Source organism: Cavia porcellus, unplaced genomic scaffold (assembly GCF_034190915.1).
Source record: "Cavia porcellus strain 051 isolate PalLab524CR breed Dunkin Hartley unplaced genomic scaffold, mCavPor4.1 scaffold_27, whole genome shotgun sequence".
In the NCBI taxonomy this organism is placed as follows: Eukaryota; Metazoa; Chordata; class Mammalia; order Rodentia; family Caviidae; genus Cavia; species Cavia porcellus.
Genome location: NW_026947510.1, coordinates 5634783 through 5659366, shown reverse-complemented (window position 1 = coordinate 5659366; position 24584 = coordinate 5634783). Strand labels below are relative to the sequence as shown.

General features: G+C 49.3%; 1 protein-coding gene across 1 annotated transcript in view; it reads left to right on the top strand.

The window, feature by feature from the left end:
- Positions 1 to 24103, top strand: part of CUNH3orf20 (chromosome unknown C3orf20 homolog) — a 40514-nt gene extending 16411 nt beyond the window's left edge. The window contains exons 8-17 of the mRNA XM_063238594.1: positions 1792 to 1944; positions 2709 to 2841; positions 7970 to 8101; positions 12580 to 12700; positions 13748 to 14000; positions 18377 to 18701; positions 20204 to 20311; positions 21257 to 21399; positions 23298 to 23435; positions 23915 to 24103. Of these exons, the coding sequence (XP_063094664.1) occupies positions 1792 to 1944; positions 2709 to 2841; positions 7970 to 8101; positions 12580 to 12700; positions 13748 to 14000; positions 18377 to 18701; positions 20204 to 20311; positions 21257 to 21399; positions 23298 to 23435; positions 23915 to 24026 (1618 nt within the window). The 3' untranslated portion in view covers positions 24027 to 24103. The remainder of the gene's footprint in view (positions 1 to 1791; positions 1945 to 2708; positions 2842 to 7969; positions 8102 to 12579; positions 12701 to 13747; positions 14001 to 18376; positions 18702 to 20203; positions 20312 to 21256; positions 21400 to 23297; positions 23436 to 23914) is intronic.
- Positions 24104 to 24584: the final 481 nt, after the last annotated feature.

Sequence of the window (24584 nt, the reverse complement as noted above, 5' to 3'; positions counted from 1 at the left end):
GTGGCTTTAGACTACTGATTTTTGTCCTTCCATTCCAGCCTGAAGAATTTCTGTTACCATCTCCATAGTGCAAGTCTGAGAGGGATGAACTCCTGCCCTGCTTTATCTGGACATAATTATCTGGATGTGTTAATTTTTTCTTCCTTTTCAAAAGATTTAAAAATTGGAATGGACTTGGTTTACAGTCTTGTTTGTCCTTTTCATTTGAGCTCTTTAAATATTTCATCTCACTGCCTCTTGGCCACCATAGCTTTTGGTGAAAAATTAAGGCTCCCATGAACCTCGTCTCTTCCCTCTTGCTTCTCCAAAGTTGTTTTTGACAATTGGTTATAATGTGTCTCTTATCCCACCTGAAATTTGTTGAGCTTCTTGAACGTGTAGATTTATGCCCTTCACCACTTTTGGGGAGTTTTGCTTCTTTTTCTGTCTCTTCCTTTTGGGACTCCCAATATGCCTATGTTAGTATGCTTCTTGGTCTTCTGTAAGTTCCTGGGACTCTAGTGTTTTTTTTTTTTTTTTTTACTTGTCTGTCTGTCTGTTTTTTCATCCTCAGCACCCCCTAACATGCTTTTTGTTTTTTGAGAGCTCATTTGAACTTGTGACTCTCCTGCTCAGCTTCCAAGGGTGGTGATATTATAGGATTTTTTTTTTCATTCTTTATTCTTTCTGCTCCACATCCTGTGTAATTTCACTGATAATGTCTTCATACCAATGTTTTCCTCCTGTTGTTCTAATCTGATTTAGTGAAATTTTCCTTTCATTATTGTATTAGCTCCAGACTCTTTACTAGACCACTTATTAAAATTCCTGTATGCTAATTTCTTTTTCTTTTCCAGCTCATAAGAAAGAATTAGGGGAGGGGGGGTGACAACCACTGAAATTCTTCTGTCTGGGGTACTTCTTCTAAAATGCCTACATAAGGACAGTACTGCCATTACTGTGTCCTGCTCAATCAGGACTCTGGCTTTCTTGCCCTGTGTTAGTCAACTTTTTCCATGCTGAGTCACACTATCTGATACACACAATTTAAAGACAAAGACACTTAATTTGGCTTACAGTCTCAGGACTCAGCCCATGTTGGTGCTCTGGGATAGGAACATTATGGTAGAAGGGTATAGTGGGGCAAAGATGCCTAGTTCTCAGCAGAGCCCAGGAACAGTACTAGAGAGGAAGGGGTGAGGGACCAGATATAGACCCCAAGGTCACACCTTCATGACCCACTCAGACACACCCAGGAGTATGTTCCACCAATCCATCAGGTGTATTCCCAAGCCAGTCAAGTTTACACTCCACCTTAACCATCATGAGGTACCTTAACTAGAAGGGAATGGACAGGGAGGCATTGCCTACTCTTCTCATTGGCCAGAAGATCAGGTCTTGTTCTGCTCCTCCCTTGTGATATGACATGGGCAGGTCATTTTCTATATTGTGAATTCCTCCTAAATAGTGTGATAACTCATCCTTTCCTGAGACTTTCCTGGTTTTAGCATCAAAAATTTCTTGTACCTAAAACCCCCAGATGGAGGGAAACCGTGCTCATCTATGATATGGAGATAATACTACCTGTCACAGCTGTTGTGATGAACAAAGAACATCCAAGAAAACACTTGGATAGTGGTTGATTTCCATAGTAACTGAATGATTGCACATGCAAAGGATGGACAGCCTCCTTAAAGATCGGGAATGATGTGCCACCTGGCAGCTGACACTCTGACATAGATTTGCTTCTATGGGCACCAGAGAGCAGAACCCAGAGAAATTCTGTTAGCTGTACTTGACCATTTTTCCCAGCTATCCCTCTGGAAACATTGCTATATGTCAGATCCCCACGTGCTGCAAAGCGAGAGCCATCACCTTCCTGTTTAACGACACACCTAGCTACTCCTTCCTGGCCCTGTTCAATGCCGAAGGCCAGGGCTGTGTTCAGTACAACCTAAAGACACAGTAAGTAAGTCAGGATATGTTTAACCCCATCAACTCTTCCTCAGTGTAGTGAGGGCCCTGGAGTGGTGACTGAATCCCTAGCTAAAGGAGGGTCCAGAATGTACCCAGAGGTCTAGGTAAGACAGGAGCAAGACAATGCTGTGGGAACACAGGTACTTAAAGGCCTTTCCTGCAGAGTCCGTGTCACAGCAATGAGAAGGGATGCTCGCAGGTCTTCTTCATTGTGTTTCTCCAGAATGCCAGCATCTTGACTGATGGTCACATTCATGAGAGAACATTATTATTTTCACTGTGCTAAGAATTAGACCCAGGGCCTCATATGTGCTAGGCATATAGTCTACCACTAAGCCACCTCCCTAGACCACCACAGAAGGATCCATTAGGGGATAACTGTTTCTGGTACCAGCAATGGGTGGTGGAGAGGCATTCTTGCCAGCTCAGGGTTGATTTTTTTTCTTGTCAGGAGCCATTCTTGGAAAGGATGATTTATTCTCACATTATAGGTATCCTAGTTCTCATTTGGGTGCTTGAATTCTCATGTGCTCAGGCTCCTAGGTTTGGCCTGATGCTATTCTCTCTCTCAGACTGTCCCCTGAACACAGATCTCTGTAGCCTTAGCAGATACCAAGGGCCTACAGGTCACCCTAGGTGGGGGGAAGTAGAGTGTCTATAGGTCTTCACGTTCCTCCAGCCTGGAACAGATCCTCCCAGCCTGTTTGGATTCCATCAGGCCCAGCAGCAGCTCTCCCCACTATGTCTCTCAGCTCTCACCACAGCTGCCCCTACGTCTTGGTCTTGGATGAGGAAGGTGGGACCACCAATGACCACAAGGGCTATGTGGTCCACAAATGGAGCTGGACGTCCAAGACAGAGACCTTGCTCTCCCTGGAATACAAGGTAGAGTACAGCACCGCTGGGCCAGGGACTGCCCAAGACAGGGATCCTGCCCATCAGGAATCCTGAACACAATCTTGGGCCCAGTTGGTGGGCGGTGGCCAGGGTGTGTTGAAGTGCACTGTCTACCACATAAAGCAACTGGTAGCTGCTATGTCAACTTGCTATGGGAATGTCATTCCCATTTAACTTTTATTATTAATGCCACTGTATTTTTATTGCACATATATCTTTTATTTTATAAAGTAACAACTATAGCAATTGGTAGCTCTGTTTCTAAAGTTGATAAGGGTCAATAATAAGAGTCAGCAATTCTATATTGATTTCACCAGTTCTTGTTTTCATAATTTTACTGCTTATGAAATAAAAAATCTGAAAGTCAACATGACTGAGAGACCTAAAGTGTTTTCATTCCTTTGGTTTTTCAGATAGCCATTCACCAAAGATTTATTAAATAGTAATGCTGATTTTTAAATATTGTTTATTAATGGAACTGTTGAGTGTGCTTGCCACTTAGGGTAGAGCTTCCCATCATTGGCACTACTGGAATTGTGGGATGGGTGCTACTTTGTTAGACCCCCATTGTGGGATGTTTAGCAAGAGTCTGCCTTCGGCAGTGACAGCCAAACCCATCTCCAGACAATGCCAAATTTTGCCTCTAAGGTGCAGAATTTTCCCATAGGGGATAGAAAAATAAGACCTCACAAGGAACTCAGAGGTCCAGAGAAGTGACGAAGCACAGGGCAGGCAAGGACAGAAGCTGGGGAAGATAGGGGGACAGTTGTTGGGCTGGGATTCAGACAGAGAAAGACCACAGAACATGAAATCCACCCAGGTTGGCTTGAGAGGGAACCTAAAAGAGGGCACCATGGACAGAAGCATTCAGAGTGTTGGTGTTTGCCCAATTCCTCCTTTGGTGCGTCCTCTCCACTGGCCACTGGGGTCTCATTCTGATGAAGCAGTCTTGGCTGCTTGCACATCAGAATTCTTTCTAGGATTTTGAGCAAAGTATGAATCCCAGGCACAATTCCAAAGGGACCCTGACTCAGTTGGTCTGTCAAGAGTTTTAAATTGCTGCTGTTTCCTCCAACTATTTCTGATGGGGGCCAGGTTTGATGTCTTCAACATAGGGATGTACTGTATTGCCTTAGTGTCCTGTGGCTGTGTGAAATGTTTGTCTCCAAGAATATCACAGTCAGATTAAGGTGGCCACCATATGTCATGTGTGGATATGGCCCCGCAGACAGAGAACTAGGGGGAGCGTGTGCCGGCTTGAGTTCTTACGCTGATGCTACCAGGCTTCCGTGGTCTTACATCTTCTTATCTGTCCCCTTCTGCCTCACGGGAGATGAAGGGAACCTGACATCACTAGGTGAGTCAGCGAAGTGTGTAGTCATTGTTACATTTCCGGGAGCTGACGTTGTGCAGTCAGGAGGGATCCAGGAGAGAAGGTGCCCCTGAAGTTGTGACACAAGAGTGAAGGAGAAGGGTCTGTGCCTTACATGGGCACAGACAGTATCTATAGAGGGTTGGTGCTAGACAAATTGAGCCATCTTCAAGTTCACAAGAGCTTCTTGTGAAGGGAAGATGGAGTGAAGAGTGGAGGGTGCATGGTGGGGTGGAAGCACTGGGTGTCGGGATGGGGTATTTTTATGCTGTCTTTGAGCAGTTTGTTTTTACCCGGGTATTGACTGTTTCTGGTGTTTGTCCTTTCCCCTGAAAACCCACGTTCCCTTCTGGTACTGTTTCTCTCCAACCTGAAGAACTTCCCGTAGTATTTCTTGAAGTGCAGATCAACAGGCAACACCTCTATTTTCCTTATGTGAAAAATCTCTTGGTTAAAAGCTATTTTTTGATGAATATGGAATTCTAGGTTGGCTTTTTTCCTTTTATGGTTTTAAAGACATCATTCTGCTGTGGCTGTGCTTCATAGGCTACTATGAGAAGTCTGTCATTATTCAAATCACAACTCATTCTCTCTAGATTTTCTAAAAATCTCTTTTAAGATCCCCCCCCCCCCGCCCGGGTTTTCTAAGTTTGACGATGCGTCTAGGTGTGGTTTTATTCATGTTTGTTCTATTGAAGGTTTTGTGAGCATCTTGAATCAGTAAGTTTATATAAATTAATACCACCAAATTTGGGAAATCTAAATCTTCTTTTGATAAACATTGTGTTCCTCCACCTTTGTTTTTGGAGACCTCAATTATATTACATTAGACCTTTTGATATTGTTCCAAAGTTTCTTCAAGCTCTGTTTTGTAATTGCTCTTGACCTGCCTGTCTCCAACTTTATAGGTTTCCTTATGTCATCTCCATTCCTGTATTATGTAATTCTTAAGAAATTTTAAAATTTCATTTATCAGTTCTAGAATTTCCATTTAGTTATTTTTATATTTTCTGTTTCTGTTGAGAATTCATTGTTTTATAATTCCTTATAAGTATATTTTCCTTTGTCTCTTTGAATAAAGTTAAGCTAGATGCTTTAAAGTCCTTGTCTGAGTGTGGTGATACCATGATCACATCAGGCAGGGTTGATCTCTGTTGCCTTGAGAACTGGTTGCTGTTCCCTGGAAATCAATACTGAGTACCTGCTGAGTAATTTTGGGGTTGTAGGTTGACACTCTGACTATTATATTATGGAATATCTGAATTCTGACATACTTCTCTGAAAGTATTCTTGTTGTTGTTTTAACATGCAAAGAACTTAGTTAGACTTGACCACATACCATTTTATTGGCAGTGGTAGCAGCTCAGTTGGATTCTTTATTATCGACTCTGCTCATGTGTGGTCCAGGAAATCAGCCAGAGACGTGGGTTGCTCACACACTCTGAGGGCTCTCCTGACTGTCCCTCTAGGATTCTCTGCATGTGCTCCCATGACAATGTCTACTTCTGGCTGTGCCTGTGTGCTCTCCAGCCAAACTGGAGGTGGGCAGTGGATTTGAGCTGTGACTGTGGCCTATCTTCAAGCCAGAGCTGAAAATCTGAAACTCATCTCATGCTGCTTCTTTAAGTTTGGACTTGTCTGGGTTGAGAAGGCTGAAGGAGTAAATTCATGTGTGAGGTCCCCAAAGAAAGCACACAGAGGCAGATACCAGCAACACAGCAGTAACAGGCAGCCGAGTAGAGCAAGAAATCAAGAGCAGCCTGCATCTTTATTATTTAACTCTTATCTGGCTGTTTCAGTGTTTACAGCCTGGTATAGTGCCACAACCTGCACATGCATGTTTACCTGGGCAAAGTCATGTTTATATATCTATATCTCACTATGTGCCTGTACTAGCGAGTGGAATCACATCTTCAGCTGTCCTTACATACCCTTGAGCTTTAAAGCAGCCTGAGTGGTTCCCTGCAGGCGTCCTGCTTTTGTCCACTCCTCAGAGCCTTTGGGTACTTGTATTTTTTGTCAAGTTTATAGTCCTCGTGGGAGGGTCAGCCTGTTAGGTGTTGGCTCAGCTATACTGAAAGTGAAACCAGCCATAGTTTTTTACTCTGCAGGTTGGAATGCTCAGCCCAACCTCTGTGGAAACCTGGCAGGACAGGGGAGACCAGTGGTTGGTTATGGGCCAGACTTGACCTAATAAAAGTATTGGCTACATTTTTAAAGGGCCATTTCAATAAAAGAACACCACAACATTCCTGTGCAGGATACAGGCATAGATGAGAGTGATGAGAATTACAGATGACTCCATGATGGAGCAAAAACTTTTCCAGAAGGCCAACAACTGGTCTGGTTTCACACATGCCAATCTGGCTGTTACTGTGACATGGATCTTGACTTGGGCAAGAGGTGAGGGGTGACGGTAGGATGTCACAGGCTTGCTAATGACCCTGAAGGAGATAAGCTCTGCCTGGGTTTGTAGAGCAACCACATTTGGGGTACTGAAGGGACAAGGAGAAAGCACACGGGTAGCAGGGATGATAAATAACAGCAGCACCGTGCTGGCCCCAAGCATTTTTACCCTGTAAAATGTGTTCAGTGTCCTCAAGGAAGGGATCTGTTCCAGCCCTCACCAGAGAAGCTGACAGCTCTGATGCCCCACTGGGTAGTGGCAATGGCAGCACTCAAACGTTACCCTGCTGTGCAGCCCGAGCTCTTGGCCACAGCTCCAGCCTGCACCTCTTAGCAGAACAGGAGAGGGAAACGCTTCCTGGGAATAAGACTGAGCAGCAAGATGAAAGATGCTACAGCTCCACTCATCACTGTTCCATGTCTTTGGAGTGGAGAGGGCACAAACGCCCAGATTGCAGAATAGGAGAAAGATGCAGACAGCAGCTGGCGAGTGGAAAGAGTTCAGTGGGGCGTGGGGCAGAGAATCTGGGAGCTCAGCAGAGCATGGCTACATGCTTGGGTGTTACAGGGGGACAAGAATGCTGTGCAAACAAATGCTGCCCGGTGGCCCGCATGCCCTGATGGCACCCACTCACTCAGGGCAGGGCCTTCACAGCTCTGGTCACCTCCAATGTCTCTGCTGCATCCAAACATCATAGCCTCCAGCGATTACATGGGGGAAGGAGTTGAGGTTCAGATAAGCTACAGGGCTTAACAAGAGGCAGCACAGAGTGGTAGAGGCCACGGAGTCCACAGGAGGCCACCTGCCTTCTCTGGGCTCCAGCTGAGGTAGAAGCCCATCCTCTTGGAGGGGGTGGGGAATGCAGCTTCTTGTCCCCCTTCCTGCTTGTCTCTGGCTGTGCTGCAGGACAAGAGCTGGTGACAGTTTGCTGCCTTTAGGAGAAGGGACTACTGAGCTTGTGGGCATCAGCCCTTTCTGGTTCCCTTTGGCACGTGTCCTCTACCCTCGGGAGGTGGCTTCCTGCCACTCCTTGCCTGCCCTTCCTGCCTGCAATGGGACAGGACTCACAATGTCGCCTCATGTGGGAACAGAGGCTTAGCTTCCATCACACTGCCTGACCGTGTGTCTCTCACTGACAGCTCCAGGCCGGGATGGGAAGGAAGGAGGACTGGTCCCTTCCTCAGGTCACAGACGGGATTTCTCTGCCATCAGAGGAATGGAAAGAGCTAATCCCAGCCCCAGACTGAGAGTGGTCTTGGTTTTGGGCTCTCAGCGGCTTAAGAGGGTTGGGTGGGACCCCAAGGCAGGGTCCCTGAACATGATTTCTCCACCTGCAGGTGAATGAGCAGCTGAAGCTGAAGGTTCTGGGGCAGGACTCCATCGTGGTCACCTTCACATCCCTGAATGAGACAGTGATGATTACTGTGTCAGCCAGAAACTGTCCCCACGGGATGGCACAGGAAAAGCGGGTATGGCACAGTGGCCAGTGACAGGTGCTCATCATTCTCATCCCAGGTCTTGCCACCTCTGCAGCCTCACGCAGGCCCTGTGTCCCTCATTGTGTCATTTGCTGCCTGGCCTTAGTTCTGCCTCCCTGTCCTCTGGGCTTCTGCTGTAGGAGGTGACAGAACTCCTCGTGGGCTGCCTCTGAGCATGAAGAGAGAGCAAGTCAGCATCTGGACTGAGAAGCCTGACCAACACAGCTTTGGGATGGCCCACGAGGCCCTTGAGGGTCCCCCAGACTCCTACCCTCGGTGCTTCTCTGGGTTTGTCTATTCTCAGAGCTGCTCTCTGTTGGGGACAAGATGACCAGAGTTCCAATTCTAGATTCTCCAGCATGGTGTCAGCATCCGCCTCCCTCACACAAGATCTTGGGCTCCATCTTGAGGCCCACATCCTGGAGAAGAAGGAGGTGAAGAAGGGGAACTGAAATGTTCTCATGGCAAGATGACTTTAAACCATCCTTGGGCAGTTGGGGGCCAGACCCACCACAGGCAGCACCCAGGCCAGGATGAGGGAACACACTGTGGGGAGCCTCAGGTGCACAGGGGTGTGGCAGGAAGCTACCAGGGCGCTCCTCTGCCCTCTTGTGTCCCGGTTGGGGTCCCTCCACCCCCGCCTGCTCAGCCCTTGGCTACAACATTCTCCATCTGCTTCTTTGTACGACTCAGTCTTCTCACTAAGTTGGGGGCTTCCTGGGCTTCAGATGACACATATCATCCCCCAGCTCCAGGAGGGGACCCTTCAGATGATACATATCATCCCCCGGGACTAGTTCTGGGACCTCCTTCTCATGCACATAGAAAATGATGCCAGGCTGGCTTTTAGTCTGTGGCCTCTTCTGTACTCTTTAAATCATCTCGAGGTGACTTATAAACATCGGTGCATTCGAAATGCCATGTAAATCACTCAAGATGAAGGCAAAAATAACACATCTGTATGGGTTCAGTCCAGCTGTGATTCTGCCTACATAAGTTTGATTCACAGTGGCTTGGATCTGAGGGTGTGGCCCCGCAGTACAGAGGCCATCAGTGCTTTCCAGTGCTCCTGGATGGAGATTAGGAATTCAATTCTTCCCTCCACTGCATCTCCATAGATCCTACAGCAGCTGGTGTCAAGTCACCATCATGGAAGAGAAGGTGAAGAGGACATAGTCCCTGTGCCTCAAGGGCCAGAAAAAAATGCCTCCAAGGGTACTTTGTGGGATGGCCCAGGGCTGGTCCCACGTACACAGTGTGCAGAGGAATTGTAAATATACCCTTTCCCTCCCCGAAATGTCCAAACCTGGATTGCAAGTTGTAAGAGCTGAGCAGGAGGGTCCAGCTTAGGGGCATCTACCCTAGCACACCCTACTCTCTGAGAACCTCAGGTTTGGAGGAACTTTGGCCATGACTGCACAGGGATGCAGGAACACAGGAAAGGTACACATTAGGACATCAAAATGGACACAGGAAGAAATGATGTGCACTCTGGGAGGAGAGCCTCACGCCTGCTTTCTAAGATGCTTTCTCCAGCACGCTTTACCTATATTTATTCATTCATGGATCCAGGGCAACCACCAGAGAGTTAGAAATGAAGCTGTGCTCTCCAAGCTCCAATGGATGCCTCAGTAAGGAAAGGGTAAATTTGCTACAGCACAATCCAGTTTGATCGTTGAGGTGTGTCCTCCCAAAGCCTCATGCAGACGTAGAAGGCAGGCTTCTTTGGAGATAGTTGAATCTAGAGATTGTGACTGAATCATAGTGCATGCTGGGATTAAGGATACAGGGATTAGGGTGGGTGATTGCTGGATCACTCCATTGATTGGATTGGCCCTGCCTTAATCCCAGCAATCTGGGTAAGATGAAGTGGACAGAAAGAAATTTGGTTCTGTCTTTTGTTCTTGCTTGTTGCTTTTGCTGTCTTCCACCACCATGAACTGTCGCCCCTCTGCCATGTTCCTCCCTGCTTTGGAGCCAGCCTGTTATGGACTGAAACCTCTACAAACCATCACCTAAATAAATCCTTCCTTCATTAACTTTGGGTATCAGGTACCCAAAACTTCTCAGCAATGAGAGAAAAGTAACTAAGACAGAGGGGAACTTGAGAACTGCAAGTATGAGAAGAGAAAGCATTCAGGAAGAGGACTCTCAAGACACTAGGACACACGATGCTCAGAGTTCGACTCATACCGCTTCCACAAAGGGAAACAAAACCACAGGCTGGAACTGAGCTTAGTGCTGGGTGCGCATGAAGCCTTGTGTTCCATCCTCAGCATCAGGAAGAGAGAGAGACAGAGACAGAGACAGAGTCAAGTGGCTGCATTCATCCTCTTCACTGGCACATCTTCTCACTCTAGAAGTCACTGTCAGGGACACGCTGTATGAAGTCACAGTTCCGCACTGCATGAAAACCATTAGATGGTGGAAAGGAAGCTTGCATTTCTTTTTTCAAGGCAGTTGACATCAGAAAACCCCATCCTCATTAAATTGCTGTCATGTTCTGCTCTCTAGAAATCTCTATTTGGGGGCTCTGAAGAGTGGGATGCAGCTAAGGACCAGGATGCAAGCCTTGGAGACACCTGAGCCATGGAGAGAAGTCACTCCAGTCCCTGCCACCCCTTCCTGCCCAAGGGAAGACCCTTGACTCTCCAGCCTGTGTGCCTGTTCAACCAGCTAGAACTCAAGTGCCAAGCTGTGCTGTCACCTACAGGGCTTCTGAGTTTTGGAAACTGACAGGTCCAGACCCAGCCAGAGACAGACTCTGTGAAGATACAGCCTCTCAAAGGCTCACGGACCAGAGGATACAGAATGTCCTTCTCATGACCTATTTTCATTTCATGCTGAAATGACCATATTTTTATATCCTGTGCTAAATAAACATGGGATTAAAAATCCACCATTCCAAAATGTTTCTCAGGTAGCTGCTAAATGTTTACAAGCAGTTCACATTAGATTTCTATGCTATTGTGCTGGCATCCAGAATGGATGTCCACCAAGGGACATTAACAAAGGCCTGAGGGCAGGAGGAGGCTGAGATGTTGTTAAAATGACACAGTAACTCAGAGAACATAACCACCTTGGGATGTTTAACGCAGGGATAGCAGACTCGTGTGTTAACACAGTCTTGGTAAATAGCACCACATTAAGGAAAGGTGGGGGAGGGGGAGTAACAACCTCTGGGTGAGACACAGGGCGTGTGCTGTCACACAGACTTCCACCTAGATGATCAGGACAAATGACTCCATGCCACAGCATCTTGTGGCTGCCCAAGTATTTATACAAGAAGCCCCAAGCCTCCGATGATCAGCTGATCTTACATCTTAGGACCCTCAGAGTTGTCATGAACACTTTCCGCCCCAGGAAGGGGGACCTAGCCAGTTTCCTCATCTCTTTAGGCATGTAGAAGGGCTCACCCCACTTTAACACACCCCAGTTCTGGTGCTTTTATCACCTTTCAAGACTGCCCTGTGCATGCTGGTTTGGGGTTTGTTCTATAAAATCCCAGGACACCTGTGTCAGCTAGGGTGGTGAGTTCACCTCCTCCTGCAGAGTCCCCATCATAGGAAGCCTATTAAATGGTTTCCCCAGCATCATCTTCCTGGAAAAGCCACCCATCATAGCGACAGGCAGAGCAGCGGCCCTGCTTTTACAGCCCGGGGCCTGGCTCCATCCTGAGGTCGTCCATCACAGCAGTGCCTCAATTTAAATGCTTTATTAGCCCAGAGCCACTCAAATCCTTGTCAGAAGCAGACTGGGCATAAATTACAAGTAAATAAAGTTAGCCAGGAGCAGAGACTGGAGCCAGCTATCAAAGGCAACAGGCTTTCCTGTTAGCTAAGAGTCCTTCACAGAGCCTCTGCAGGGGAGGGAGGACACACAGCTGATGCTGTCATCCCCAGAAAATCTGTTCTGTCTGTACTCATCCAGCCTCGCCACCAAGGCCCAAACCCACCCGTCCTCTGTGTCATGTGGGAGCTGCCAAAAGCACCAACCCTTCCCTCGAGAAGGTTCAGGATCCATCAGCGGGAGGATGGGTCCTAGGTGATCTCCAGCACCCTTGTGAGGGATGCTGGCAGTGTGCACTCCCAGAGCCCTTGTCCACCCAGGGTTTCAGGACTGGAACATCATTATTTTACTCTTTGGTTTATGAGTCATTCTTGTTATGTAGCCCAGTCTGGCCTTGAACTCAAAGTGATCTTCCTGCCTCATTTTCTCAAGTGCTGAGATTACAGGTGTGCACCTCCACACCCAGCTGGGCCCGCATTTCTTGAGCACTTTCTGCATGAACTCAGAGGCCGTGCAGGACTCAGCCTCCTCTGGGAGCCTGCAGTCCAGCGGGGAGACAATTCTATGATCCATGTTTATGTGGAGGGCATGCAGAGAGGTGGGGTACAGCGCATGCTGCTGCAGCCAGAGTGCATCTTGCCTGGCAGGCAGCAGCCCCTCACTGTCCACTTTGCCCCCAGATGAGCCGCAGAATTAGCACTGATGAGAAGATATCCAAGATGAGCCGTGCACTGGCCGAGATCAAGAAGCGATTCCAGAAGACAGTGACTCAGTTTATGAACTCCGTGCTGCTGGCAGCAGGTAAGACTCAGAGTCTAGAGACTTAGTGATGGCCTCAGTGTCCCAGCTCTTCCCACCCACCTGTGTCTGGGCCCCCAGTGGGGGATAGAGCAGAGGTCCCCAACATGGATGTGGTCTCAGGCCCACCTTGCAGGGACTGAGGGGTGAACCCGGCCAACTTCTGTTTCCCAGCTCTCTCCTGTCTGTCTCCATGAGGCTGCCTTTCTGTATACCCTACTCACACCTGTGTCACCTCTCAATGTCATCTCTCATGAGCTCCTACATCCATATATAGCCCTGTTCCTCCCTCTGTGTGAGAAGAGGCTCATGGAAGGCAGGGTCCCGTCACTAGGCTGTCCTTGTCCTTCAGAGCACCTGCAGGCCTGGCAGGGCAGCCTCGGGACTTTTACACATTGGTTGAGGCTCTGAGTCCTCCTCACAGCTGATGGGCTAGTAAGAACGGCATCCCTGTGCTGCCCTCAATGGCCTCTTTGGGGAGCTTGTCCTTGTCGCTGTCTCCACCCCTGGGAGCTTCCCTGGACTTCCCTAGCAGAAGGGGCCACACCTCCTCTGGCCACAGCTCCCTCCATTGCTCTGGTTACAAACCTCGATACTCAGCACTGGGTGTATTTCCTTCCTGCTGGAGCTGGGCTGGCTCTGTCTTCCTAGTGCCTCGCTCAATAGAAAAATGAGGGCCACAGCCTCAAGAACTGTTTGGTCTGGGAGGGAACTGGGGCAAGACAGAAATCAACACAGCACAGTGCAACAGAGAAAGAGGTTGACGTTGTGTCCTCGAGACTGGAACTAATGTTCTCTGGCCAAGCTAGGACTTCTGGTGCAGCTGGCTCCTTCCAGCTCCAGGGCAGACAGCAAGTAGAGGGGACACGGGTGCCCACAGAGAGGGAGCTGAGGCTGGGTCTGGGAGAGCATCTGCCTTGAACAGTGTCCCACGTTAGCCAGCAGGCACGTTAGCCACTTGGCTATCCTGGTTAGGACCGTGCTCTGTAAGGCGATAAGGACACGAGGACCCTGCAGGGACAAAAGAAACAATAGAGTTTTCTGTTCCAGGCCTCTTCACCATAAAGTATCCCACTATGCGGGAGGAGGCTGAATTTGTCCAAGCCAGGCTGAAATCCAGCACCCTAACCGAGTGCGCCCCGAAGCTGAGCTTGCGCTTAGGGGAACCCATTCCCCGGTTCCAGTCAAGTCGGCCAGACTCCATGATGGAGGATTCTGTGCCCGAGCAAACTGTGCCTGCGCCCGCCAGTCCCAGGCGGAAGAAGATGCCCAGAGTCCAGGCCAAGGCCACAGCTGTCTACAGGTTGGCCTGATCCTTCACTCTCTCCACAGGGCAGGGGCTGTGATAGGTGGCCATGTGGACAGGACAGGGACTAGACAGCTTGAGCCCGGGGGTGGGAAAACAGGCGACAAATCCATGAACAAATGAAATGATTTTAAACCATGATCAAAGCAAGGAAGAAAACACATCAGAGTAGTGTGTCAGCACAGGAGCTGGCATGGACAAGGTCAGAACCTCACTGCTTCTCCTTTTATGGACAAGCTAAGAATAGTTTTTACCTTTGTAAGCACTTGGGGGGCGGGAGTCAGAAGAATATTTTATAACATATTAAATGATAGGGAATTTACACTAGACATGTTGCTGCATGCATGTAATTCCAGCACTTGGGAGGCTGAGGCAGGATTGCCACAAGCTTGAGGTGGGCTACATAGTGAGACTCCGTCTTGAGAAAACAACAGAAAAGATAAACAATTCAGCTGTCAGTATCTCTTAGTAAGCTTTATTGGACCACAGCCACACATATCATTTGTACTCCATATCTGTTTCCCAGGAAAATGGCAATGACCACTGTCCAGCAGTGGTGACAAAGACCACACGGTCTCCAGGGCCTGCACGAGTCACTATCATTGCTTCCTATCTGAGAAATACTGACTGGATAGAGTGATGGGCAGGAGGTGGTGTAGGCCACAGTCAGCAGAGGGGTCAGGGAAGCTGCTTTTGCAGTGACTTTATGTGCCAGAGAGGATGGGGCAGAGTAGGTGGGCACAGACAGGGGCAAGAGAGCACAGGAGTCTGAAGGTAGTTACCAGGCATGGGTGTTGAGACCCGTGATGTGGACACAGCCTAAAGATGGGCTGGGGGTGGTGAACAGCCATGCAGTACCACAGGAAGTCATTCTATAACTTATTTGGTTTCAGTTTTTTAAAACCTGGTCTCGCTGTGTAGTTCAGGCTGGCTTTGCGCTCATTATGTAGCCCAGGCTGACCTGGAACTCAAGGTGACCCTCCTGCCTCAGCCTCTCAAGTGCTGGGATTACAGGCGTGTGCCATTGTGTTCAACTGTTCTATAACTTAATGAACATTACCTCAATTTATTTATCTTTTTAAAATTTAAAAGACCTAAAAAATATTTTTTATACTTTAACTTTTCAAAAACATAAAATACACACAGAAAAATGATCAAGTCCTAGGTTATAGCTCTTTGAACATCACAAAGTACACAGAACCACCGAATCTAGAATCGGGGGTCACCAGTCCCTTGGGAGTCCCCTCTCCCGCTCCACACGCTCTGCGCCCCTCTCTCCCCAGACAGACATTTCTAACCCACAGTGCTCCCGGTTTTCAGTAGATTTGTTGGCTGTGTCCTCTTGGTGTGCAGCCGTGCCACTCAGCATGGTGACTGTGGTGTTCGTCTATGTGGTCCCTGCCACAGGGCACGTACCTTCAGTAGATATGGTGTACTAGGAGTTAAGTTGCGTTCTGAGTTGGTGGAGTTGGACTGTTTCTGTGTGGGCGCTGAGAGCCCAAGCTGCTATTGGTGCATGCCCCTCTCCTGCCAGTGTGTGCAGGGTGTCACATGACGATCACAGATTGTGTCCATCTCTGGTACAGACACCATGGGGTGTCAGGCTCGGCCCCTTCAGCGACATGCCACATGCTCACCTGGGTCTGATATCATCGACTGTCCAGTGCACACCATTAGGCAGGGTGAGCTCTTTTTCATCATCAAATGTGGTTTCATTTGCATTTTCCTGATGATTCCAGGGGCTGAATGCTTCCTGACTTTCGCATTGACCATTTGGGACATTCTCCTTTGTAAAGTGCCTGCTCAGTTCATTTTTTCCTATTGGATTCCTTATCTTTTTTTTTTTTTTTTATCAGTACCAGGGATCGAACTCACGACCTTGCGCTTGTAAGGCAGGCGCTTATGCCACTGAGCTAAATCCCCAGCCCTGGGTTCCTTATCTTTCTTCATTTATTTGCAGGAGTTCTTTATATATTGTGGATGTGTTTGTCAGTTTTATTGCTATTATAAATTGTGTTTTATTTAACTTTTAATTTTGTGGTTGACTAGAGAAAACTAATAGGTTTTACCTCAATTTAAATTAATTTTTAATTTGCTTATGGTATAGTTTACTCTTTTGATCTAAAATTCTGAGTTTAGATGAGTGAATAGAGAGGTATCACCAACATGCCCAAGAAAGCAGTTCTCTTCCATAGCCCTTCCCTAGCCCTCACTTCCATCCCTGAGGGGCTGCTCTGTTTTCTGTAGCTGTCATTTTGCACTTTCCATGATGTCCCATCAGTGGAATTATATGAGAACCTTGACTTTGCTTCTTCATTTAGTACAATGTGTGCAGACCAGGCCTATGTGTGCACACCCCAACCTTCCCCTTCTATCCACTGCTGAGTAGAATTCCTTTGGGGGACCCCAGTAGCACCCCCCATCCAGAGGTTCACTAGGACCCATGAGACTCAGAATGCTGTCCTCATGGATAAGGTTTATGACAGTCAAGGACACACGATAGGATCAGTAAGATGAAAACACAGCTCCAGTCTGGAGAAAACTAGAGGGGAAGCTTTCTCCAGTGTAGCCACTGTCTGCCCAAGAGCATCCTAAACACTCACCCCAGAGTGGTCAGCAGAGGCCAGTCACCTATGTACCCTCTGACTAGTATTCATCGAGATTTCAGGTGACTGAAAGGGGGGCAGGGTGTGGCATACAGCACACTGCAGGCACACTCTAGGCAAGAGCAGGTTCTGGCTCAAGCGCCCAGTCCCCAGGCACCAGCCATGGGCTGGCCTGGTCAGCAAGTCCCTCTAGAGACACAGCCTCAGCTTTTGAATGTTGACTCTTCTGTGTGGTCGACACATGAAGGGGCAGGACTTTATCTGTTCAACTACTATCCAGTATTTGAATTCTTTTCATTTTTTTGGTGCTTATAAAGAAAGCTGCTATAAATATTCTCCAGCAGGTTTTCATCTGAACATAAATTGTCCTTTCACCTGGGCAAGTGCTTAGAGGCCACACTGCTGGGTCACAGGGTAAAGGCCTGTGTCACAGCTCCTCAAGCAGCTATGTCATCACGTGTTCCTGCTGAACATGTCTGAACGCTCCAGTTGCTGTAGCTCTTGGTTCGCACCTGGTACTGTCAGGTTGCTGTTTAAGGCTGGTGCCAGATGAACAATGACGTCTTATTTTCATGTAAATTTGCATTTCACTAATAGCTAGTGATTTGGGGTCTTTCCTTTTAAATTTGTTAATGTTTCTTTTATGATCTTAGAACATGTCCTAATTTGGTCAATCTTCATGTTTTGGTTTTAAGCAGGGTGCAACCCACACCAGTAATCCTGGCTCTGGAGGTTGACGCAGAAAGACTGCAAATTTGGGCCCAGCCTGGGCAACTTAGTGATTGAGACTCCCTAGCTCAGTGCTGACAAAGGTTTTAAGAAGGATGTTAAAGGCTTTAATAATTACTGCAGACTTTCCTGCTTTTCCCTCACTTCACACATTTAGGGAGCTCTGGTATTGCACGCATATATTTCTGTAACTGTTTTGTTTTGAAATGGAGCAACTTCCCTCAATATACCATGTCTTTGTTTATCTCCAATATAACTTTCCACTAGGAACTGTCACCCTCTGATACTGGCTGCCATTTCTGCTTTCTACTGCCCATCACTTGCTTGAAACATTTGTTCCTTTCAAGTTCACCATGTGCTAAAATCTAAAATGCTCCTCTTACGGAAAGCATGCTGAAGCACCATGGTGCCCACACATGTGACAATCCAGTTTGTGTTACTTCTTCTTTTCTTTTTCTCCCCGTGCTAGAATTCAAACCCAGGGCCTTGCACATTCAGAACAAGTGCTCCCTCACTGAGCTGCACCCTTAGCCCTGCTTTTAATAAATACCAGCCTAGCTCGATAATATACAGGAATTATCCCAGCCTAGCTACATACTGAGACCCTGTCTCAAAACACCAAAACAGACAAAGTATTCTGTACAAAGCTCTGTGCTTATACACTTCTAATTTTATATTGTTATTGTCACAAATAAAATCCTTATTTGCTAAATACCAGTTAACATATACAGTGGTGCCTTGGTTCATAGATTTGACTTGTTCAACAATTTTGAAAAAGATGGCCACATTCATGCTTGGGCTGGAAAAATGGTCATTGCAGTTTGTTACCTGAGGCAGAGTCCGCAAACAAAAAAACTTGCCAGATGCTTCTGTGAACCAAATTGTTCACAAACAAAAATGTTCGTGAATCACGGTACCACTATATTTGCAACTATTTTCTCATGTATTTTGTTTATCCATTTGTGATTTATTATGGTGCCAGGGAGGTGAGTACCCACTCCCATGGCTGGTGCTCAGTCAACTGCACTCCCTCTGCAGGAGGAAGAAGATTCCTGAGGCACATAGCCCCTCGGCACACAGCCCCTCACAGCAGCAGGTGGCCTTATGCTCTGACTGTCCACTGGTGCTGCGCAAGCTGGTGTGCAAACAGGACCCACGCCCGGGCTGCAAGTGCATGTTGAAGGTGCCCCTGGTGTCTGACCTGGAGCTGGAGCTCTTCCTATCGGCACCCCGTGACCCTGAACAGGTGTTGGTGTTTGGCATCCTTGCAAGCCGGACCCCGATAGACACTGCACAGCTGCAGTGGCTGCTGGACACGCTATATAGCCATGAGCAGCAGGGCCGTGGTTCTCCCTGTGTCCAGGTGAGTGTGGACCAGATCAGGTGAGGCCCAGGGTACTGCTTAGACAAGGGGATCCCATTCTCAGGTGCTTGAGTCCCCAGGGCCTTTGCTCCCCCTCTTCTGCTGTCCATGACACTGCCCCATCTTCTCCGGACTCCTTCTCCTGCTCCTGAGTAAGTGTCACTACTTCTGACCCTCAGGACAAATCTGGGTGCCTCTCTGCTCATCCAGAGTGATACAAAATTTGAGCTTTCTGTATGCATAGCTGTCAAGAGCAGAGACCATGTTCAGGGCTCAGAAAACATGTGACCATTGCTAGCAGGATGTGCAGTATGCTGTAGCCCCACATGTGCTGCCTTGTGCCCAGGGGAGGGGAAGGGGAAGGTATATCCAGGCAGGCGGCCAGGGAGCAGGGTGACTTGAGGTTCCAGTCACTGCAGGTGAAGTGGAGCCCTCAGGCTGCACCCCTGGGACACATGGATTCCCTCCTCTTCCACCTCCTTTCCTCTGTAGGGCCATTCCTGACTCAGCCTTATCACCCTCAGCCTCAGCACCCTTAGACTCACCCTCACTGGGGCCAAGGCTCCACCTGGGCCTGTAAGCAGGTGTCCATGGTGACTTCCTTCACACAGTGTCTCCCCTCATGCTTCCTGGGACCTAGCACTTTTGCCTTGCTGCAGGATTCTGAGTGTGAGCCCTTGGATGGGGTCTTCATATCCACCCTCAGGGTGGTGCTCAGCCAGGGATTCAGTTTAGTTCAGTGAGTGTTTCTCAGGAACCTGAGCTGTGGCCATCCCTGTAGACTGTAGTAACCAGCTGCAGCTCTAGATGTTCCCAAGCAGAGGGGGGCAGTGTGGGGCTGGGGGGACAGTGAGAGGATGGGAAAATAAAGAAGAGACAAAGCTGGTGCTGGCCTCAGGTGGTGCCCTTATTCTCCTGATGGAAGAAAAAGAAACTGCTCAACCACTATAGCACCTTTATTTATAGGCTCCGAACACTCCAAGGAAGAATGTCAGTTTCAACCCCACTGCCTAGCAACTTGTTTACCTGGCTGGCCTGGGCCCTTTGCCTTCTTGGAGCTGGAACAACTTGTTTACTTGGCTTGTTTTGGGCTTTCTGTGTTTTCCTGGCTGGTTTTGCTCTAGCCCTACACTTGTGATCAATCTCCAGCTTTAGCAGACCTACACGATTCCAGCCTCGAGGGAATTGCATCAGTCCTCAGTTCATTTGATGATGGTCCCTAGAGATCAGGGTAGGGCAGCTAGGGCAGGGATGGGTAATTAAGACAGGGCATTCAGGGAAGGGCCTGGAGGCTTTAGGGCAAGGATAGACCTAGGGACACACACACAGGATGGACTAACTTCGCGTCGTGAGGCTGGAGAATCATATGCCACAGCCCCGGGTCTGGCTCGTGTTGACCCTGTAGCAGCCATCTCTTGATGGCCTCTTTCTAATGAGGGCTCTGAAGTTGAGACCAGGGTGCACTTGGTGGTGTGGTGTCACTGACCAGCCTCTCTTGTCAGTGCCGGCACGACCCATATCGCCTGCTGCAGTATGACCTGGACAGCCCCCTACAGTGCCACCCACCCCTGCTGGTGACCAAGTTTGCTGTGGTGCCGGGGATGGTCTTGGTGAGCCCGGGGCAGGGACTGTGGGTGGGAAGGGCAGAGACCAGCTGGACTGAGGCCCCCTGGCTTCCTAAGTGGCCCTTCCCTGCACTCTGAAGGACGTCAAAGCCTCTGCATCTGTTTCTAAATCACTTCATGCTGAACTTGGAAAGTCACGACACCCACAGTCACCCAGTGTTACGCACACGTCCAGCAGTGATATTCCAAGCCCTGCCAGGTCAACGCCATGCTGGCATTGTGCTTCCAATCTTGCAGTCTTTCTATGACTCACTGCAGATCCTACCTTTTACTAAAGCAACATGAGCTTTCCCGATGTCCTAAGGTGTGTGATACCTGATTTTAAACCCAGAAATGAGTCTTTTGTTTTATCTCTATCTATGCTGCTTTAGCCTAGCATTTAATATTTTCTTCTCCTCTTCTTTCCTTTCCTGTTCTACTTTTCTTTCTTTTTTCTTCTTTTCCTCTCTTCTCTTTCCTTTTTCCTTCCTCCATGACACACAGTGCTGCTGTGAACACCCCTGCCCAGAAATCTTTGCCCAGAGTCTCTATGGTAGGGAACAGCATGCAGAAGGAGAGATACTTTCCCATGAAACCTGTATAAGGGCCTGTCCTTGAGGTGGGCTGAATCTTGCCTGGTGGGTTGGAAGTAGAAGCCCAGAAAGTGTCTCAGGTAAATGAGCTCTCTGAGCAGGCACTGCTTAGGTGGGTCATGTGGCATAGCATTGGTGCAGCTTGGCCCAGTGGAGGACACACTGTGCAGCCACACTGCCTTCTGCCCAAGGGGCCTAGGCCAGGTTCAGTCATGCTTCTGGGCAGTGAGGATGGCAGCCTCTTGCACCTCCCAGGCCCAAGAAGCCAGAAATCCCATCCTCTGGCAAGGCTCAGTGCTCTTGTCCAGTCCCCAAGCTGCAGTGGCCCTCATTGCACTGTCCATCCATCTGCCAGCAGATGTTTGCAGGGGGGAAGCTGCTTTTCGGAGGCTGTGTTCTGAATGGGTATGGCTTCAGCAAGCAGAATCTGCTGAAACAGATCTTCCAGACACGGCAAGATTGCAAGAAGGGCTACTTCCTGCCAGACAACTACAAATTCAGGTAAGGGTGGATTCGAGGAGCCCATGGGGCCCAGAAGAGGAATGGGAGAGACTAGAGAGTAACAGCAGTCTCCTTCAAGAGGGCTTTGTTTCTTTGGGACACGTTTGCAGCAGGGGCTGCCTTGGGGACAGAGGGCCCCGGATGGTGTGCACAGGGTTATTTTCTGCTGGGAACATGGACAGAAGAGCCCAGCTGCACATCCTTCTGCCCACTGCTTCGTGTCCTGAGCTCCCAGTCCCTGAAGATGCTACAGTTTTCAGTTCTTGGAGCAGTTAGGTGCCTACAGAAGAAGCAAGACAAGATCCTCTGAGCATCTGCGGCTGGCTATAAACGGCTGCAGTAACCTCAGCTCTAGAACAGCAGCATCTAGGGTGAACTGGGAGCCGCCTTAAAGAAGACCACAGGTTTTAGGTGCCCTGGGCAGTACCCTGGGGGGGTTGAAATAAGGGCCTGCCCCCTACATTGTCTGGGTTGCCCTGCACTGGCCTCAAATTGTATCTGCTTGGCGTCAGTATGTGCCTCCCCTGACCCACAATGTATACCAATCGCACTGTGTAGACAACACAGCAAGCTGCCATGCATGTGGAAGCCATGTTCGCACAGGCCTGGGTCCCTGTGAGTCACCCATGGCACTGTGTCCTACATGCCATTCCCACACAGCCCTGGAATTTTCTGTCCCAGCCACTTTTGCCCCCAGGGAGCTGAGTGGGATCTGTCAGGCTTCAGGACCCCCCAGGAGGGCATGAGGTTCACACAGTGATCCCCTCATGCTGAAGCGCTGGCTGAATTGGACACAGCATCATGAGACTTGGCCCAGTTGGAACTTGGGCAATACCAGTCCTTGAACAGCATCCTGAGATGTAGCTGGCTGTGTGTTCACAATCAGGTCATTACTAAATGAGGTCCCCCCCACCCCACCATTTGAAAGGACTTGATGTTAGCTTATGGTAGTTCTTGGGTAACTTCAGAGAAAAGTAGATCACGCACCAGAGAGATGTACACTCTTGAGAGGGAAAGGATAGGTCCCAAAACTGCAACCAACCCAGATTCTGGAGTAGCCTCTGCACAATGGCCTGTGGGCCATAGGGCAGAGAGGAGTCTGTCTCAGGAAACGATGCTCTAAGGGCTCCGGTATTGATCAGGAAACAACACAGTCACGGGGTAGGTGGGGCTTTATCCCCTAAGCCTGCTTGTTCCCTTGCTGGTGGCCTCTCCAAAGACCTGGGCTTCCTCCAGACCCAGTGGCCAGATCCCAAGCACAAGGGTCTTTCCTCCTGGGATGTAGCCACTGAATGACAAGCTGCCAGCCTCTCAGGTCCATGAGATCTGCCTCCCATGGCCAGTGAGCCCCGAAGCTTCAGACAGCTGGCATGGCATCCCAGTGGTGTGGCTTGAACAGCAGCTGCTCTGTCCCAGGTGCTTGCAGTTGGAGGCAAGGACAAGGTGTGGGCAGCTCCTGTCATTCATTTCCCACTTCCCTGGTCATTCCTTGGCTAGTGGCACATGACTCCAGGGTCCCTGGCTATCATGCTGTGACAGGACACAGTCACCTGGCATGGGGCTGCCCTACTCCAGGATGACTTTGTCCCCACCAAGGACATCTGGAGGACTCAGATCATCACTGGGGTGCTGAGGGCTAGTACTCTAACCTGAGAACCAGCCAACTTGGCCATGCTAGGTGACATCAACCCCTCCCCTGTGCCTGTCTTCCATGATCTATGTGAATTTCCTGTGCACAGAACAGCAGGCAGGTGTCAGGTGAACAGGTGAGGACACACATGGCCTGAACAACCAATGGGCCCTGTACCCTGTCTCCTGAGGACCTGGGATGGGTTGAGCAATACTGAGCAAGCTTGACCTCCCTCACCCACTCAGCACCGCCCTCCATCTCCTTGCAGTGCCCGAGGCTCCAGCCCAACCCTGGAGGATTCTTATATCACTAAGACAGTTGTATCCGGAGACCTGGAAGGCAGCTTCTCCTCAGTGGCCCTGGGGGAAAGGGTGGAGAAGGACGCCTCTCCCCAGGCTGAGAAGAAGTAGGTATTCACCCTGGCTTGGGATAGCAGGACAGGCAGGGCTTAGGCAGGGTCCACAGGGGAAACCATAGAGCTGTGGTCTTGGGCACAAGTCTTCCCCCAGGCACAAGTCAGTTCCTGGCATCCACTGTTTTATTGAAACAGAATCCAGAGGTAGCTAGGCTGTCCCTTGACCTATGGAGTCTTCTGGGTGGTAGAGACGGGACCCTTTGTTGATGCTGAAACAAAACCCCACAGCCCTGGCCCTCGGTCTGAGGCTTGCAGGTCCCCACCCCTAGGAAGCTCACTGGCCCAACACTATCCCTTAACGTGGGGGACAGGGAAATGGTCATGTCCTCTGCAAACTGCACATCTCAGGTAGACAAAAAGTGAAAGAGCATCAGGCAAAAAAAGTCAAAGTTGCCCCAGGACTCCAGTGGGAGCCACACCCAGAGGACCCCACCCGGAGGGCCTGCCCCTCTCGGCATTGGTACTTACAGGTTGCAGGAGCCTGATGTGGACCTGAATATCAACAGAGCCAGGAGGGGCAGCAAGAAGATGGCAACCGGGAAGAAGCAGGCTGCGAAGAAGTTACCTCAGCCCGGTGGCTGATGCCTGCCACCCCCATGTCCCTATAATAAACCTAACGGGCTGTGTCCCAGAGCCCTGCTCTTGGCGAGTCCTTGGAAACTGACCCCTGACCCAGGACTCATGAGGTACTGCGCCTGGAGGCTTGTCAAATCCTGTGATCTGGTTTCTGTCCCCTGAACCCTGTGGCCAGAGGACAATGCCAGTTCCTCTTTTGGCAGAGCCCAGCCTGGAGGGTCTGAAGCCTATATTTGCCCCACATTTGGGGTACACAGAAGGCTGCAGGAGAGCAGGCAGCAATGGGCAATGCCCATAGGTGCCCTGGGCTCCTTGTCCATGACTCATGTGCAGGACAGAGGGGAAGGGGAGGAACTGTACTGGATGAGTGGAAAAGGAGTGAGAGGCAGAGTTTCAGGACATTCCTCCCCCTCTGCTGTCCTCCTCCTCTGGGTACAAGGCCTCAACACTTTCCCAGGCAGAGAAGTAGCCAGCTCAGGGACAAGACCACTGGTTACCTGTGCTGCCACAGCCCCACCCATGCTCTGTGGGCACCAAAACCCCATCATGGTGTAGGCCCAGGTA